Source organism: Poecile atricapillus, chromosome W (genome assembly GCF_030490865.1).
Source record: "Poecile atricapillus isolate bPoeAtr1 chromosome W, bPoeAtr1.hap1, whole genome shotgun sequence".
NCBI classification, from domain to species: domain Eukaryota; kingdom Metazoa; phylum Chordata; class Aves; order Passeriformes; family Paridae; genus Poecile; species Poecile atricapillus.
Window position 1 is genome coordinate 102,923,456 of NC_081288.1, and position 19,651 is coordinate 102,943,106.

At 39.4% G+C, this 19,651-nt stretch overlaps 1 protein-coding gene across 3 annotated transcripts in view; it reads right to left on the reverse strand.

The window, feature by feature from the left end:
- Window positions 1–5,664: 5,664 nt before the first annotated feature.
- LOC131591788 (coiled-coil domain-containing protein 91-like) overlaps window positions 5,665–19,651 on the reverse strand; it is a 145,141-nt gene continuing 131,154 nt past the window's right edge. Inside the window, exons 13-14 of one of the 3 annotated variants that reach the window (XM_058862845.1) lie at window positions 12,182–12,303; window positions 8,434–8,556 (exon numbers count right to left, since the gene is read on the reverse strand). In XM_058862845.1, the coding sequence (XP_058718828.1) occupies window positions 12,187–12,303 (117 nt within the window). In that variant the 3' untranslated portion in view covers window positions 8,434–8,556; window positions 12,182–12,186. Of the gene's footprint in view, window positions 8,557–12,181; window positions 12,304–19,651 lie in introns of all 3 variants that reach the window. The other 2 variants (XM_058862844.1, XM_058862843.1) reach the window with 2 other exon arrangements.

Consider the following 19,651-nt stretch of genomic DNA (forward strand, 5'->3'; position numbering starts at 1 on the left):
CAGGTGGCCTTTGCTAGATGTTGCTCCCAGTTTTTAAAAGATCCTCCACCCAGTGCCTTTAAGGTGGTTTTTAACAGTCCATTGTACCTCTCCACTTTCCCAGCAGCAGGTGCATGGTAGGGGATATGGTACACCCACTCAATGCCATGTTCCCTAGCCCAGCTGTTTATGAGGCTGTTCTTGAAATGAGTCCCATTGTCTGACTCAATCCTCTCAGGGGTGCCATGCCTCCAAAGGACCTGCTTTTCAAGTCCCAGGATGGTGTTCCGGGCAGTGGCATGAGGCACAGGGTAGGTTTCTAACCATCCTGTGGTGGCTTCTACCATCGTGAGCACGTAGCGCTTTCCTTGGCGGGTTTGGGGCAGTGTGATGTAGCCAATCTGCCAGGCCTCCCCATACTTGTATCTGGACCACCGCCCACCGTACCAGAGGGGCTTCAACCGCTTGGCCTGCTTGATCGCAGCACATGTCTCACAGTCATGGATAACCTGAGAAATACTGTCCATGGTTAGATCCACCCCTCGGTCTCGTGCCCACTTATAGGTGGCATCTCTACCCTGATGACCTGAGGCATCATGAGCCCATCGGGCTAGGAACAACTCTCCCTTATGTTCCCAATCCAAATCTATTTTTGACACTTGTATCTTCGCAGCCTGATCTACCTGCTTATTATTTTGGTGCTCCTCATTAGCTCTCCTCTTGGGGACATGGGCATCTACGTGGCGGACTTTCACTGGTAGTCTCCCTACTCTGGTAGCAATATCTTTCCACTCTTTAGCAGCCCAAATTGGTTTTCCTCTACGCTGCCAATTAGCCTCTTTCCACCTCTCCAGCCATCCCCACAGAGCATTGGCCACCATCCATGAATCAGTGTAGAGGTACAGCTTTGGCCACCTCTCTCTTTCAGCAATGTCCAGGGCCAGTTGGACAGCTTTGAGTTCAGCAAGTTGACTTGATCCTCCTTCTCCTTCAGTGGCCTCTGCGACCTGTCGTGTGGGGCTCCATACGGCTGCTTTCCACTTCCGGTTCATCCCTACGATGTGACAGGAACCATCAGTGAAAAGAGCGTAGCGTGTTTCTTCTGCTGGAAGCTGGTTATATGGTGGATCTTCTTCAGCCCTTGTCACTTCCTTTTGTTCTTCATCTGTGAGACCAAAATTTTCACCTTCAGGCCAGTTTGTAATTATTTCCAAAATCTCAGGGCGATTCAGTTTACTAATACGGGCGCGCTGCGTGATAAGAGCAATCCACTTGCTCCATGTGGCACTGGTTGCATGATGGGTGGAAGGAACCTTTCCCTTGAACATCCATCCTAGCACCGGTAGTCGGGGTGCCAGGAGGAGTTGTGCTTCAGTGCCAATCACTTCTGAGGCAGCTTGGACTCCTTCATAGGCTGCCAAAATTTCTTTTTCTGTTGGGGTGTAATGGGCTTCGGACCCCCTATAGCTTCTACTCCAAAATCCTAATGGTCGACCTCGAGTCTCACCAGACACCTTCTGCCAGAGGCTCCAGGACAGACCATGGCTCCCGGCTGCAGAGTAGAGCACGTTCTTCACATCTGGTCCTGTTCTGACTGGGCCAAGGGCTACTGCATGGGCGATCTCCTGCTTGATCTGAGCAAAGGCTTGTTGCTGTTCAGGGCCCCAATGGAAATTATTCTTCTTCCGAGTGACCAGGTAAAGAGGGCTCACAATCTGACTGTATTCAGGAATATGCATTCTCCAGAACCCTATGGCACCTAAGAAAGCTTGTGTTTCCTTCTTATTAGTTGGTGGAGACATTGCTGTGATTTTGTTGATGACATCAGTAGGGATCTGATGCCCTCCATCTTGCCACTTTACCCCCAGGAACTGAATCTCACGAGCTGGTCCCTTAACTTTGCTCTTCTTGATGGCAAAACCAGCTTTCAGGAGGATCTGGATGATTTTCTCTCCTTTCTCGAACACTTCTGCTGCTGTGTTCCCCCAGACAATGATGTCATCTATGTACTGTAGATGTTCTGGAGCCTCACCCTTTTCCAGGGCAGCCTGGATCAGTCCATGGCAGATGGTGGGGCTGTGCTTCCACCCCTGGGGCAGTCGGTTCCAGGTGTACTGCACTCCCCTCCACGTGAAGGCAAACTGAGGCTTACATTCTGCTGCCAGGGGAATGGAGAAAAATGCATTGGCAATGTCAATAGTGGCATACCACTTCGCTGCCTTGGACTCCAGCTCGTACTGGAGCTCCAGCATGTCCAGCACGGCAGCGCTCAGCGGTGGAGTCACTTCATTTAATGCACGATAATCCACAGTCAGTCTCCATTCTCCTTCAGATTTACGCACAGGCCAGATGGGGCTGTTGAAGGGTGAGTGGGTTTTGCTGACCACCCCTTGGCTCTCCAGCTCTCTGATCATCTTGTGGATGGGGATCACAGCATCTCGAGTTGTTCTATACTGTCGGCGGTGTACTGTCGAGGTGGCAATTGGTACTTGCTGTTCTTTCACCTTCAGAAGTCCTACTGTAGATGGCTTCTCGGACAGTCCAGGCAAGGTGTTCAGTTGCTGGACACCCTCTGTCTCCACAGCTGCTATTCCAAATGCCCACTTGAATCCTTTTGGGTCTTTGAAATACCCACTTCGGAGGTAGTCTATGCCCAAAATGCATGGGGCCTCTGGGCCTGTCACAATAGGGTGTTTCTTCCATTCCTTTCTAGTCAGGCTCACATCTGCTTCCACCAAGGTAAATTCCTGTGATCCCCCTGTCACACCAGCAATAGAAACAGATTCTGCCCCTACATGTTTTGATGGGATTATTGTGCACTGTGCACCTGTGTCAACCAAGGCCTCATATCGTTGTGGTTCTGATGTGCCAGGCCAACGAATCCACACAGTCCAAAAAACACGATTTTCCCTAGCCTCTACCTGGCTAGAGGCAGGGCCCCTCTAAGCCTGGTTATCCTTCTTTCCTTTGGTATATGTCTTGGATGTTCCTTCAAGGGGATCGGACATGTCATCATCATCATACCTGGCAGTTTGGCTACGGGCAACTGGAGCTGCTTCCCTTTTGGTGGAACTTCCTTTGTGACTCTTCTCCTCCTTCAATTCACGCACCCGTTGTGCCAGAGCTGCAGTAGATTTCCCATCCCATCTCCTCATGTTTTCTCCGCAATCACGCAGGTAGAACCACAGCTCAGCTCGTGGGGTATACCTTTTCTCCCGATCTGGGGAACGCCTGCGTTGAGTGCCAGGACCTCTGATCTGTACTGCTGAGATTTGGAGAAGGTCCTCTTTAATCTCATCTCTGAGTTTTTTGTGATTCTCCTCTATCTTATCTTCTAATTTCAGCAGACGTGTTTCCACAGCTGCGATTCTTGCATGTGTGGGCCCATGCACGGCATCTGCGTATGCTCGAAGCTTCTTCGCCATATCCAGCACGGTCTCCTCCCTTTCATCCCGTTTCATCATTGCTAAAGCAGATGCATATTCTTGCGGCCCAAGTCGTACCAATTTTCGCCACATCACGGATGTACATGGCACCAAGTCTGGATTCTTAGTTGGTATGTCATCTGAAAAAACTATCTCTGCCACTGCCATTTCTCTCAGGCGTTGGATCCCTTGTTCGATGGTTTTCCATTGTGTTTGTTGCATGTAGAGGTCATCTACACACAGATATCTTTGGGCTACACTTTCAAGGACCCGTGCCCAGAGACTGCGAGGGTTAGCCCCCCTCATCATCTCCTGGTCAATAACTGGATCATGTGACAGGGATCCCAGATGCCTCGCTTCAGTGCCATCCAGAACTGTAGCCTCACCTGCGGCGTCCCACAGACGGACTAACCAACTAATTATAGATTCATCTGGTCGTCGAGTGTAGTCCTTCCTCAGGCCACGAAGATCTTTCAGGGAAAAGGACTCAATATTAGCTTCTGATCTTGTTCCAGTTGCTTTGACTCTTGGTTTTGTGTCAGCAGGCGTTGAGGGTCCTTCTCCTGCATCCTCATCATCATCATCCACTGGTCGATCGGTTTTGTTTGTGCACTTTCCACTTCTTGTGCTAGTAGCAACAGCCATTGGTTGAGGCTTGCTGTCTGGTTTAGCTACCAGCTTTGTAACTGGGAGGTTGGCTGCAGCCTGAGTAATTGGGGTAGCTGTTGATTTATCTCCCTGTCCCCTTCCTCCTGTTTGCTGCCCTACAGTATCTAGCAATGTACGGTATGCATATGCCAGGGCCCAGCTTACTGCAATGATCTTTTTTTCTTTGGAATTAACCTGACACTTCTCTTTCAGGTATTTCCCCATCTCAGCTGGATTCAGAATTTGTTCATGTGGGAAGTCCCAAACTACAGGGTCAGAGAATTCCTTCAGGATTTGGCCCATATCCTCCCATTCTCCACCCCACTCAGGATTTTCCATGCTCGGTTCAGGGATCTCATCAGTCCCTCTAGAAATCTCAGCCCTCATTCTAGAGAGGCTGAAGACTGTATAGAGGAAAGTTACCAGATTAAATGCCAGGAAGATGGTCTCTTTAACATTCAGGGGAAACTGAACACTTGCCAATAGTGATGTAACCGATTCAGAGGAGAAGAAGGAAAGGAAAGGTTGAAAAGCCTCGTTCCCTGCTCGTCCTCTAACAAACTGGGTGCATAACCATACCCATGAATCCTTTATATTTGGAACAGACTCCAGCACCTGAATAACCTTCTTAGAAATCATAATCACTAGGCCCAGCCCAATAGCTATTCTAGTCCGTGCCCCTCTACTGTAAAAGCTATGTGTTAGGGACAACACCGGGGCTAGTTGTGGATAAGAAAATAAACCAAGGGACCATAAAGGTATTAAAACCTCAAAAAAGCCTAGCAACCAGAAACACATGAAGGCCTGCACCCCAAAAGACATTATTAATTCAAGCAGCATGGCTGGATGGCTAGGGACTGCTTTATCTTATCCCAATACAAAGTAATTGCCACTTCAATACAATCAGTACAGGGTTTTTCCACTCTCTTGTGCCACGCGCTGGGCGCCAATGAATGTATTTGTCCTGGTTTGGGGCAAATTTAGGAGAAAACCTCCAGTGGGGCTTCCCCCCCCCCGGGAAGCAAACCCACGTGGCTCTTTTCCCCCACCCCCCAACCGGTTCGGGAAGAGATTTCTCTGAGAGAAGTGGAAAAAACCTGTTTATTTCACAGGCACAGCACCACTCAGCACAAAAATGAATGATATCAAATTACAAAACCTCTCGCCCTTCAGAAGAGATGACAAACTTCAGAGGGTCTCTTTCCTGTGGGTGTTTGCTCTGTTATCAGTCCCTCTGGCGCTGGAAAATGCCGCTGCCCAGGCTGGGCTCCCGGTAGTCCACGGGTGCAAGCTCCCGGTGCTCCCCCGAGTCCCCAGTCCAAAGCAGGTTCGATTTGTTTCAGAAAAGGGAAAGAAAACAGTCCAGGAAGACCTCTCTGCTCCGGCTAGTTGGAAAGCCAAGGCGATCTGTCTCTTGTTGTCTGTTTGTGCTGTAGTCAAAACTCCCGATGTGGGGGGAGCAAGTACAGTCTCTGATAACAGACTCGGTGCTTCTTTTCCACTCACTTTTACTCTTAGATGGAATTTTAAGAGTATAAAATCTGTCTCTGGGTTAGGTGGAAGAATGGGGATACAATTTAACATCATAATCAACCCAGGACAATGTTCTAGTTCTTGCATTTTGATTCTGAGGGTTAGTTCCAGGGTTTCTTACTTCTCTCAGTAGTCTTGCCAAAATTTAATGCTACCAGCCAGCCCTCAGAGGCAGATAAAGTTCTACCCTGCAGACATACAACATGGTATTTTCTCTTTTATGTCATTCTCCAGTCTATGTAGGAATAAAAAAAGAATTTAAAAAAAAAAAGTTATGTCAACTTCTAGGAGACAGACTGGATTTTGCAAACTTGTCCCTGGCTTTAAACTGAAACAGAGTGGGTTCAGTTTGTGTATTAGGAAATAATTCCTTTCTGTGAGGGTGGTGAGGCCTTGGTAAAGGTTGCCCAGAGAAGCTGGGGCTGCCTCATCCCTGGAAGTGTCCAAGGCCAGGTTGGATGGGGCTTGGAGCAACCTGGGCTAGTGGAAGGTGTCCCTGCCCATGGCAGGGGGTTGGAACTGGATTATCTTTAAGGCCTCTTCTAATGCAGGACACTCTATAAATCTATGAGTCCCTTCTCCCAGATTTCCACAAACTGTACTCTCCTATGGTTAGATAGAAATAATGAAAAATATCCCTAAGCTTTAAAGCTTTAGAAGGTGGAAGTTACTGTGTGCTGCAAAGCTCACCTACTGAATAGGTCTGGTTTTACCGTATAAGTAAATTTCTTCTCTGAGACTTGGAGTTTTAAATGTAACCCCAGCTCCCAATCTGGTCTTGCATGTCTGTAGTCCAGTCTGTAATTTTGCTTGTGGGGTAGAGAGGAAGATCAAAAGACTAAAACTGTCAGATGTAAGAAAAAAATACATACAGTTCTTTCTTTGTGACTATCACAATATTCAATAGCTGAACTGAATAACATATGATCTAATGGGAAAGATACAACACAGTTGCCAGTGAAATCTTTCTGACTCCAATCATAAACTTCTCTGAAAAGTGCTTTTAATAGTGTTGCAAGTCAGAATACAAATCTCTTTATTAGGAGAAGGCTGACAGACATCTAAGGCTCTGGCTTTGAAGGGGAACACTTGGATGTCTTTCATAAAAAAAGGAATATAGTTTCACGTACAGGCCTAGAACAAAACCAACAAGTTCATTGAGGAATTGGTTCATACCACATTTCCACAATTAAATGCACACATTGTGAGAAAGCACAATGCAATCAATCTCCTTTTACAGTACCTCAACATCCAAAAATACCCCGTGGGGGCATCTGTGTCATCTTTGGTGCAGTTACAGAGACAAAATGTCACTGATTTAGGAACAGAAAATGAGTAGGCAACAAGTCGTTAGCCCTAAAGATTTTTCTTGTCTGCCAGAAAAAATGGAAATTGATCAGTCAATCAAGTATAAAATAGAAGACTGGATTTTAATCCATTTGCAGGGTAAGGCCATCATCTAGTAAAACCAGCACTGTTTACTTCTTCAGTGAACCTTAGTGTATACAAAAGACAAAACCTTTGGGTTTGATTACAAAAATGAAGCACAGAAAAAGATTTAAATAAAAAAACTTTAACTTTCTGCAATACATATTTCATACTGCCAAATACATATGCAACCATCTCGTGTTCCTTATTATTGTAAGAAAGAAATTTATGAAAAGTGCTGATAAAAAAAAATCTGCTAAACAAAAAAACCCCAAAACACCTCAGAATAACAGGAACCACACTTAAAAAATTCCCATAACCTCACCATAAGAGAGATCATTCTTAGTTTATTTACATATCTAAGCATGAACACTTATTTTCCCTTATTTCATTCAGAGCTCTTCTACGACTAAGACCCCAGTTCTACAATCCATGGAGTGTAGGCACAGAAATTCCACTCCATCTGCTGTTGGCAAGACTAAAAAGACCTATGAGTGACCCAAAGTCCAATAATGTTGGTGGGGAGTTTTTCTACTTCCTTCGATACACTTAGAAAGGGCATGTGAGGTCAGCAAGCTACTCCTTATTCTTTAAGTCAGAAATTCCACTGAGGCAGTGCAGTATCAGTCTCCACATAATTACATACATCTTCCTGAAACTGAGGTCAGTGACATTAATCATAATTTTATGAGAAAATTACTTTGGAATTGAATTAGCTCTGTAGAATAAAAGAAAGAAATAAAACACATACTGTACATTGGTCATGGCAATGTTTTGTGCTACTCTAAAGAGATGCACTTTTTTATTTTTAAATTAAAAATGTTTTATTTTTAAATTTTCATGTTCCTAGAGCTGGATTTGTTTATACATTACTTAAGAAATGCCTGACAACACTTTTACGTTTCAGTACTGATTCTTCTGTTAGACATCAAAGCAGTAAGAAATAATAAGCTACTCAGGCTCTCCTGAGGCAATGGCCTTGGAATATTACTTTGGAAATAGAGATGGACTTGTATCTATAATCAACTAAACGTTTGTCTCCATGTTTTGAAATACCAAAAATAATGGTGAATCATGTTAACAAATTTAAAAGACACAACAGAGAAATGTTTTCATCATTGCTGCAGTTATCTAGAATTTCTACCATGGGCTACTGGAAAATATAATGAAAGCAAAATCCTAAAAATCCTAAATAAAACAAATTATTTTCCAAGGATGTTTTTCCCTCTCATATTTGCTATCTGATTATAGTAGTGAAATAAATAAATAAATAGAAGAACATCATCCACAAACATTTCTATCAAGCATTTTAGATCAATCTTGACTCAATGATACAATCCAAAAAGATTGGAATATATTCATCATTTGCTAGATGGAGATTTGCAACTTCACAAGTCACACTGTATCATCACCACTGAGAATGTCAGTCTCTGTTTTCCTCTGGGGTTGACTCTTCCTTTAATAAAACATTTAACTGTTTCTGTGCACATGAAAGGAAAAGTTCCAAACCATGCAGATTTCTCTGACGGACAACTTCATCAAGCTGTTGAAATGAAAGAAAAAAAAGATCAATCAACTTTAAGAAAACATGCAAACAAATGCCAGTTTTTTTGCCAGGTCAGCAAAAATCAAACTATATTCAACAACAAAAATTCAACAACTAAAGAACCTAAATAATTTCAATGTGTATAATTTAGTAACGATTTTTCAATGGAGTATTTGAGTTTCTCCAAAATAAGATGTACATATGGCTTAAAGTAACTTTGAAGCTGTCAAATTTTACACAATCTGTTTGAGAATGCTGAACAGCCTAACTGCCATGCTAGGTAAATCCCCACAGAAATTACATCTATTGCTTTTATAAAACATACTGCTTCAGGTTTAAAGTGATCACTACATATAGCTGCATGTTCAAAAGTTCAAAGCCTACTGGTAATTTAAATGGCAGCATGTTATAGTAGTTGTTTTCTATTTATGTTGCTTGTTCCTACATTTTATCCCCTAATGCCAAACAACATGAACTATATATTTATATATAAATATATCCTTGCAGTATAGGCAATCTCCCCCACCAAAAAAAGATAATGCCGTAGCAAGATTTGGCAGATTATATCATATAAATGACAAAAATATGGCTTACTGAAAAGCATTTGAATTTTTTAAACATTAATTAAAAAATAAAATGCACTGCAAAATTCCTTCCATTTCAATGTTGAAGTTCAGATGTCACACAAATATTATCACAACTGAGAGATGTTTTCAATCTGACTATCCTTTAATCAGCCCAAATTCAACTAAATACCCATATAACAGCAACACAAGGTAAGATTGAAAGGTAATAGTACAAGGCTAATATGTCATGAAAGTTATGCCGCTGAAGGAAGGGAAAGGAAGTAATGGAATTTTGAAGAAGTCAGCATTTCTGTCAGATTACTGGGCACAAGTTCAAATGCAATGGAAAATTGAAGGTTTTTCAAAAAATATATCCTGACTCATATATCTCGGACTCACAGTTTTAATTACAACTTTCAACAAAAACTGATCTGTTTATTGATTAGCAGTCCAGTTGATTGCTCTAAATATCAACACAGAATGCAAGGCAAGGATAGTGACAGTTTCCCACTTCACTTTGAAAATGCACTCAGGATAAAATCACAGCAGCACTGTGATTTAATACACAAACAGAAACATTTTTATGACCCTTGTGCTTCTCTGCTCTGTAAGTTCCTCTAATTCATGCAAAACCAGGAAGTTGGAAAATTTTTGCAATTTGTTTCAATTTGTTTCAATATCAAATCTAGTCACCAGCAGAACACACACATATTTTCTAAACACCACACAATCATAAAACTCTCATTCAGTAGTAGAAACATAGAATCACAGGATGGTTTGGGTTGGGAGGGACTTTAAAGAGCATCCAGTTCCAAACCCTTGCCATGGGCAGGGACATGTTCCAATAGACCAGGTTGCTCAGAGCCCCATCCAAGCTGGTCTGCCTGTGTGCCTACTGCAAATTTTCAGCTATTCAAAATTTTGCATCTCTCTGCAAAAGCAGGCATTAGGGCTCCACACACAACCTTATGAGAACCTAGCCCACTGATTTACAACAGATTTTAAAGCAGATCTAGTTCAAATAAATGTCAGAAAAGTCTGTTCTTGATATACTCAAGTAACAGCTGCTACTGACAAGAGAATGGAAGAAACAGCAAACTAATCTCTAAACAAGCTGTATCTGGAAGAGTCTGGAACAAATTAACAAAAAAAAAAAAAGCCCACTCTGTTGTGCTGGTCCATTTTATCTAATTTGAAAAGTATTTTGCCTCCTTCATATCTTCTGGACCAAAACATTTTGCTTGGGGAAGCTTGCAGATTTTTTTTGTGCTTGTGATCCACATTTCTTTGGGGAATGAATGCACAGATATAGCACAGTTCACATAATATCATCTGTTGCACGTTAAGAAAGAACATGAGATATCTCTTTTTCTAATTATAATTCTCACATTATGTCATCAGATTCTCTTACTTCTATAGGTGTATCAATCGGAGAAGCTCAGCATGAAACTGAATGTTAGTGTTTTCCTTTTATTGCATATTATATCATTATACTCCTAGATAGTTCTTTATTGAACTTTGACCACAAGCTTTAGCTAAACTCTTTTTTCTTGCAGCCCTTCCTTGCAAATTCTGCTTTAAAGAGACCAGAATAGCTCACCAGATGTATGTTCTGATATGCTGCTGTTAACTTCCTTTACCAAAGCTGCAATCTCAAATTGCATAGGATTAAATTTATTTCACCAAGTACTAAAGTAAATGCTTAATGTGTGTAGTGACTGGCTGCAGCACAAACAAACCAGAATTTCTTCAGGCTTGAGCAAGATTTTAAAAGTCTCAGATGAATTAAGTACACATTTGAAGAGCCAGTGTTGAATTCAAGTGGTTAGTTGGTAGTCTCCATTTGTGCATAAGAAAAGCTTATTGCTTGTTAAAAGTTTGTGTAACTGCAATAACACAGAGCTCGAGAATTCAGTTCCCCCTTGTTTGCTCAGTTTATGAATATGCATTGAGCATATCCTTGAGCAGGACATTCTAAAAAATCTTCAATGCTACAGTAAATAACAAAACAATCCAGAAAGGCCTGGAATCTTCACATAACACAAAGAAAACCAACAAATAATGTTGGCTTTGAAAATGGTACATTTGAATGTATTCATAAGGAGAACATGCTTGTTAATGGGAAAATTGGCTTGGCTGGGAAATAGAAACAAATTAATCTTTGTTATATAACATACTGTTTAATGAACTGTTAGCAATGGGCACTGCATTTTTGAAGAGTGCCTCCACATTGCTGTGCTCCTGCTTGCATAATATACCACAAAATGGGAAAATTCATAAAATATTTCAAATACCACTTTTCCAAACAGTATTCTCTATATATTTTTAGGTCCTGTTCACTTCATGGGATGATCTCATTATTTAAACAAACATAAACAGACATCTGACAAAGTCAAAACTGAATGTGACTCATATGCAAATGTAATCAGTGTGAATAACATATTTGGGCTGGAGCATTCACAACCAAACCAACCCAACTCTTCTGATTCTATAGATGCTGAAAAAATGCATCATGTTGGTTCAGATCTGCCAAGAAAAGGCATTTTCCTACATCATACTGTCATTGTTATCATTGCTAGTCAGTATTTCTCCTTCACTCTATGAAATCTACTAATTCAAAATTCTAGTTCTATGAAATCTACTAGTCCAAATTTTTTACAGTGTGTCCAGCTGGTAGAACTTTAATTTGCTCAAAGCTTCAATGTTCCAGAACTTCATTATTTTAAGTTACTCAAGGGTATCTTTTAACTCTGTACAGATTTATTTTTTTTCCTTAAGAACCAGAGGTTGCCTCTCTAGGTACTTGTGTGGATCCTGTTGAGAAACTGGATATATGAGATTTGGAAAAAACACTTTTTGAATTCCACCCCTTAAATTCCCACTACCCTTCAGACATTTCATTTACCAAAAATGAGCAGTCTTTCAGGACCATCCAACACATTCTGTGCTGTTTGTTCCCCTCTCTTTAAAGTCTCTGTCCACTTCTCTGATCTAAGTGCCTTTCCACACTGCTTCTGGCCAAAGATGCCTGGATGAGATGCCCTGTGGGGTCTCACCTCAGTCATATCCATAGGCCACCCAGGATGATGTGCCTTTGAGCCATGCAAGGCATGGCCTGAAGGCACAAGCCCCAGCAAAATTCCTGACTAGATGCAAGAACTGGATGCAAGAACTGGACCTGGGAAATAAAAAAAAAGAAAGGAGAAAAAAAAAAATAAAAAAAAGAAAAAAATCATAGTAGTACCACCAGGAGAATGCTTCCACCCCAGGCTGCTCTACTTCACTTTAAATCAACCCATCTTCCCCTGCAACACTTCAGCCTCCCATAGCTCAAACCAAACCAAAATTAACCACTATTCTTAGCTCTACATTTTCCTAGATTTATCTCATCTTTCAAAATTTCTGTGAAATGGAAAGAAAGTCTACATGAGTGATGTGTAAAGTGGAATTTAGTTTCTTACATGAACACCTGAGCATGCACATCCTCCTACCCCTTGCAGTATTTACCTGCAAATAGGTTTGTTTTCATGGCATTCATGCTCATCTTCCTGTTAAATATTCACCAACTTTTTAAAATACTTCAAATTACTAGAGGAGAAACCCAGTCAGAACTCTATAAGTAACTGCTGTATGTCAGAATTGTACTCTCCCTTTCTAGCACATAGAAAATATGATTTTAAGCACTGGAAGATATGAGATGAAATCCTGATGTCACCACAGTAAATTTTGTTATTAATCTCACCATTGCCTGAAGTTCACCCAGAAAAGTGAAGAAAACAAAATTAATGTTAAACATGACTCTTCAATTTTCCTGTCTGTATACATACAAAACTGTTTAAAAGAGTAGTTTTCAAAATTATTTCTCAGATAATACAACTTCCCAAGTGTATTTGCAGCTGTAGAAATAGTAGCTACATTTATTCAAATACATATTGAAAAATTTACCTGTAGTTCAAATGATAATTAGAGGATTAATGTATTCAGTAGCAGTTCAGCTCACTACTCTGGCTCTGTTATACTAACAGAAGTAAAGCCTGCAATCTTTTTTTTATCCTGAAATTCAACAAACACAATGACCAGAGATTAAAAAAGATCAAAGATGTTAAGAAAAAAAGCTTTTAATTGTACTTTTATTACTGGTATTTTTGTAGTTGATCACACATAAAATAAATAAAAAATAATGCCATTATATTATAATGAAGCAGAGCAGTTTCTCTAAAATCATAAAATCAGAAATAAATTTTTGAGTCCTGCTACTTTTTCAGGAAAAACACAAAGAAGTTCATGAAGAAAATATTCCAGCAGTGATATTTACACTTACATTCATCTCTACAGGAGGAAGGGCCAGTGGGGGAAGACTTAAAATCCTTAAAAGTATCCTTTTTACTCAAAGAAAATCATGTTCATTCAAAGACAGGAAAATTTCAAATGCAGAACGAATGTTTTTGGGGAATTGAAAACACAGAGATGGATGTGTGAAGAGAATGGGTTCTGAAGGTGGATTTAAGCAGCCGATAGTAAGGCTTTCCATTTATCTAGTGTTTACAAGCATCTGCTGGTTGGTTGTTGAATATGATTCATCACCAAGGCATTTATTTGACATTAAATATTGATTAGTCACAGGTAATTATTCAAAGATATCAGCCTGGCATAATTTCGTATTTTTTAAAGGACTTGCAGTATAAGCATTCTTATATATTTCCTGTTGCCTCCCTGAGGAATGCTCAGTAGAAAGGGGACATTTTGACACTAAAGGTAAAAATAATTGAAGTTTTGTTGTAATAATTGTTAGTCTACCCTAGTTTATTTAGTCTTAATTTCTCTATGTATTTTTATTACTAATACATATACTAAAGATATGTCTGTTTGCTGTTTGCAAACTGATTTCAATTTGCTACTTTTCTGTATGATTTATATAAATTTACTAACTAAAAAACTTTTATATAAAGGCAGATAAATACAAATTAAAGAATGATGATAGGCATACTTTAGACTATATTTTTTTATAATTCAGTTAAACATCTTTTGTGAAGAAAATTAATATAAGATTAAACTAACAATTCCCATTTATACCTGAAAAGACTCTGGAATAATTTTCATTTTATTCTGTAGTTCTAACTTAGCACTGTTTGATCAACACGTAGATGGATGTGTCCATGGAGAGCAGAACACCAGTCAAAAGTGCTGATGATGACAGATTGCTTTTCTAAATGTTTCTGTACTTAATTATTAAGAACTAGAGGAACAAATTTAAGTCCCCTTGAAATCACTGGAATTTGGAATATACATTACTTAAGCATAAGGAAGAAATTATATATTGATGCTTGATTTGTTCATGTATATAAATAATTTAGTAAAAAATTCTGTGGCACTCCCTCCTCTGTGCACGGACCCGCTTGACAGTGACAACATGCTAAAAATATACCGGGTTGCTCTTGGAGGAGGGAGTCCAGATGTAACACAGCTCCTTGCTTAAAGTCAACCATTGGTGTTGCAACTGAATTCGCCTTTAGGTATTTCTGTTTATCCTAATTACATGTACATCTGTACCTAACCATTATTACCTAACAACAGGTAATTATTTTAAAATAATTTTGGCATCAGTCTGAGCTATAAATTATCATTATGGTCTTTCTGAACAATGGTCTGAACTTCAATTCTAAGTGAATAAATGGTGGCATTTTAAATCTCTGATACTTTCTAAGTATTTTTAGAAACAAAGAATTTTGGAAAAATAATGGCTTTTCATGTATGATCAAAACCTTAACTTTTGCAGGCTCCTCCTGGTCCAATTTATGGTGCAAAGCACTATTGCAAATTAGTGCTAGGATTCCACTGTACTGGAAATTGCCCAGCAAACCCAGTCCAACAGACCCTTGAAGTGTAATTAAGCACTCCTCAGTGTCTTCTCACTGCTTGACTATCATTGCTCCTCTTCGAGGAAAATTCAGAGACAAGGAGTTTGCTTTGTACTGTTTTTATGATATATAGACAGGGTTTGTTTGGGGCTTTTTTCCTCCTCAGAACTAACCAACCCACTACAGTGAATGAGCCTGACATGATCCTGAAAAGTTCTGTAGCTGCAGAAGTTCAGCTACATGCTAATATTTTCTAGTAAAACTATGGGTCCAGAACTCATTTTCAGTGCACTAACATGAACTTCTCCCCTCAGATTCAACAGAAGGCTTTAAAAGAATTCCCTAACACATTAAATAGACCATATAGAAAAATTATTACCTTGAGGAACCTGCAAATCAGAGAGGTAGATGAGGAAACAATGAACTACTTCCTCTCATTTCTAAAATGGATGAGAAAGAAAACAGATCCATATGGTACATATGTGCAGCAAAGCTTATTTTAGAGTTAATCCCAGGACAGGACATTTTTGTCTGTCCACCTGTGAATTTCTACTATTGATAACACTAGATATATAAAAACAAGGTTCTACATGGCTGTAATTTATACAGTATCTGAAACACATTAGAAAGTCATCAGTGTTCAAGACAACCTGTAGGAAAGAGTGATATTTAATAAATTACATTGCCATGTGAAAATGTTTTGGTTTTATTTTCCCCTTTAAATAAATAATGCTGCAACTTCTAAACCTTAAGGATATTATGCTGTGAATTTGATCATTAAAATAATACCATATGTTAGACACATCTTTAAAACAGATTTGCCTAGTTTGCTGAAGATGGTGGGAAAACATCCTGTCAAACCTCTCAGAATTTCCACTGCCTCCCAGCTGGACACAGGAATGTAAGAATATACTAACTTCGTATAAATACAATAAAGAAATTTGCTTTCAATCAAGGAAATTAGATTGAATGCAAAACTCAATCAGAAGCACCTGCTCAGACTACAGTAGAAGATGAAAAATAGGCATTTTCTAAGCCCACAAAAATAATAATGAATGCATTAGTACATGAGAAATCTCTGCAGTGACCTACCTACTTAACAGATTAAAAACATGGGGTTTCTTGAAATTCTTTCTACAAATTATTTATAGACTATCACCATACACTAAAAAAATGAGTTACCATAATTGCTACTATAATTGCTGATTGGTCCAGCAATCTGATTGTTGTGGCTTTAAGTCACAGATTCAAGATTCTTGAAACAAACACAGAAACACAGGCAAACAGTGTCTTTAAAATCTCTGACTGACAAATGGTTAATATTTGGCCCTGGAAAATGCCTGCACAGCTTCTGAAACACAATGGATTACAGTCTGGATTACAATGGATTACAACAAGGCAGGCTCAAACAGAAGACTACAGCAATGTGGCAAAATTCATCAGATCACTTCCTTTGATATGAAAAAAGAGAATTAGAAACTTACAACAGCATCTAAATAAAGGATTTATAAGTGACTCAGACTGGCTGCTATCCAGGCTTGTCAGACCATGAGTGCACATAGAGCATAGAAGTCCTTAACAGTTTTCTCCTAATCTCCAACTGTTTTAAGTAACCAAGTCAGTCTTTTCCAAAAATTTAAGATATATAAGGTTTTTATACTTCCGAGGCATAGCCTTGGTTCCCCCCTTTTTCTTTATATAATTAAGTAAGGTATTTGTTTTTTTGTTATGAAAATGAAAAACCATCAAATTAAAACACTTGCACATGTATGCACATAGGAAATAACACTTTTACAGAAATCAAAACTTATTAAAAAGATGCATAATTAATATTATGCGATATTAAACTTATCTAAATAATCTATAATATGAATTGCTGAATGTACTAAATATATACTCTCATCCCAGAGTCTGCCACAGCTGATAAATCAGTGGAAGATTGGAAAATCATGTCCGGATAACAATTTTCCAAGCTCACTGTAAAATCCAGCTGCTATATTAATTCACTAATTGCCAAGTCAAATTGACTTGAATATTGTTTTGATGCAGAAAACTTCTGGGTTTATTGGTAAATTCTCCATCCAGGTAAAGTCAAGGCTTGGCCAGAGCCTTAGGCTTCATCTGGAAAGATGTCTCCTAACTCATTTTCAAAACAAGGGGTTTAAAAATAACAACTATAAGATGCTTAAAACACAGCAAACTTTTTAAAAGCATTTGTATAAAGCAAATGACCAGAAGCCTTAGATACCAGATCAATTAAACCATCCAGCAGTTGGTTTAATCTGAAGCTTCTCTCATGGCAGCTGACCCTTAGCAATGGTACATCTTCTTAAAATTTTGAAAACACTGAAAAATAAGAAAGCTATAACAATAGCAATAACAATATATCAACAATATAACAATATAACAATAATAATATAACAACAAACAATAGAACTCTCAGTGAAGTCAAAGGTGTCACAGACTGCATTCACTTCTGTCCACAAGCAGGTGTTCATCTTCATCTCTTTAGGAAAATAACTATACTTTGCAATTTAAACAAACACCTTCAATAAAACATAAAGCAATTTAAATCTAAACCTGTTCGAAATTAATTATGATAAAAGGGAGTAACAAAACTTAAAATCAAAAAATACCAAAGTTATAACTTAACTTAAAAACACTCAAACTTAAACATAGTGAAATTTAACTTTGATTAATTCTATTAACACTTAATCTGTATCAGATGAAAACACAACTTAATCTTACTCTGTTATTATAAAAAAAAGGCAATTAAAAGTTTGGTATACACTTCTTTGAACACAATATAACAGGAATATTGATTCACTATAGAGATTATAGGGATGTAACAAATTTATCACCATTCTATGCTATCTGGTTTTGAGAATAACTCATAATAACTGCACATGTTATTAAAAATACCAATTCATAACAAGAATTTGCTTGGTATATGCTTAAATTTGTTAGGATTTTTAGAATTCAGTTTTACTAGAGAAAAAATACAACACCACAGATTTGGTAATTTGCAATTCAGCTTTTGTAGTACTTTTCAGAAACATTAAGTTTAACTTTTTTAACTAAAATCTAAATTGGTATATATGCTGTTATACAGGTTTGGTTTTGGTTTTTTTGTTTGTTTTTTTTGGTGGTTTTTTTTGTTTTTTTTTTTGGTTTTTTTGGTTTTTTTTGTTTTTTTATAACAAAAGGACTCACATTAAAATTTCTTTATTAAAATTGTAAAAAAAAATACCAAGCAAATGGGTAATATATGGTTAATATAACTTTGAGATTACTGAAAACTGTATTGAACTAAATCTACAATACACTTATTCAAATGAAAGGTTAAAAATGAAAGAAACCTGTCATTCAATCCTTTTTCTGTAGGATTAATCATATGATTTTTCAACTTAATTTTAAAGAAATGCATCTTGTAGAAACCGACTGTAACTACAGTAATAATACTTGATCACTCCCTATCATACAATATTACATTATCAGTAGATATATAGAGAAGATAACATTTTTTAAAACCTTCATGTATTGAGAATACTGAAACTGAAGAAAAATCTTTTAAATTTCTTGGGATGCATAAATATCATGTTTTTCTACGTTATTCTGTAAAAACAAAATCAACAGATATCATTAGAAATACAACATCCATATGCATTCTATTATGCAACATTTTTAAACTTTTTGATCCATTTTTGAAGGCACTTTAATAAGGGCTTCTTTCTGAAGCTTGTGACTGCTATAATTTGCAGATAAGCCAGTAATGCATCTTACAATGCTTTTGATTTTTGCCTTTCGGCTATTTTTTTGAAACCATTCGAGAGATGCTGGACTTTGTACTGACATGTCCCGTAACCCTGAGTCCATGTCTGTGGGAGGATTTGTAGATTGACAGAACTGTGCATTACCACGGCTATGCTCAAAAGACTCTTGGCTTTGTGTGGTGTCCAGTAAATCTATCTGCGGTGGTGAAGTTGTTGTTTTTTCAGGCTGTTGTTGCTCTGCCGCAGCTTTATTGTAAAGCGAATTCAATTTTAAAAGTGCCGCCGCAGCGCTCGGTGCAGGCCGAGCCTCGGTTCCTCCACCCACCTGTGCCCCGGCTCCGGGCTGGGCACGCAGGGACGGGACCACGCCTCCCTGTGACGTCACGGGCGCCCCTGATGAGGGCTGGCCTGGGGGCGGTGCCGCAGGCGGGGTCTGGAGCTGCTGCTGTGGTTGCGTCACTGCTGACGTCACGTTGACTGACAGCTGTGGCTCCAAGCCCACCCCTGGCAGGCGGGGCGCAGGGGCCGCCGTGCCCGTGGAGGTCCCGGACCGCTCTGGGTCGGGCCGAACCCTCCCGTACCCTCCCAGGGGGGACAGGGCTGTCCCCTCCACCCCCCTAGGGTCGGAAAGGGACTCGGCTGCTGGCACACAGGCGGCCAAGGAAGTTTCCCCTCCCTCTTCTGCCGGCACCAGCATACCGGCTGCTGGAACAGCTCCAAGAGAACCCAGACACTCTTGCGAAAGCTCTAAGACCCCTTTTTGCAAATTCTGCCCGCATTTTTGAATCGCCTCCTCGTCTCTGTATAGTTGTTTCTCTGGGCTTTCAACAGGCTTAGACATTCCTGAGGTAGATTTCAGGAAGTCTAATACAGACTTTACAGCGTGCGGTAATAA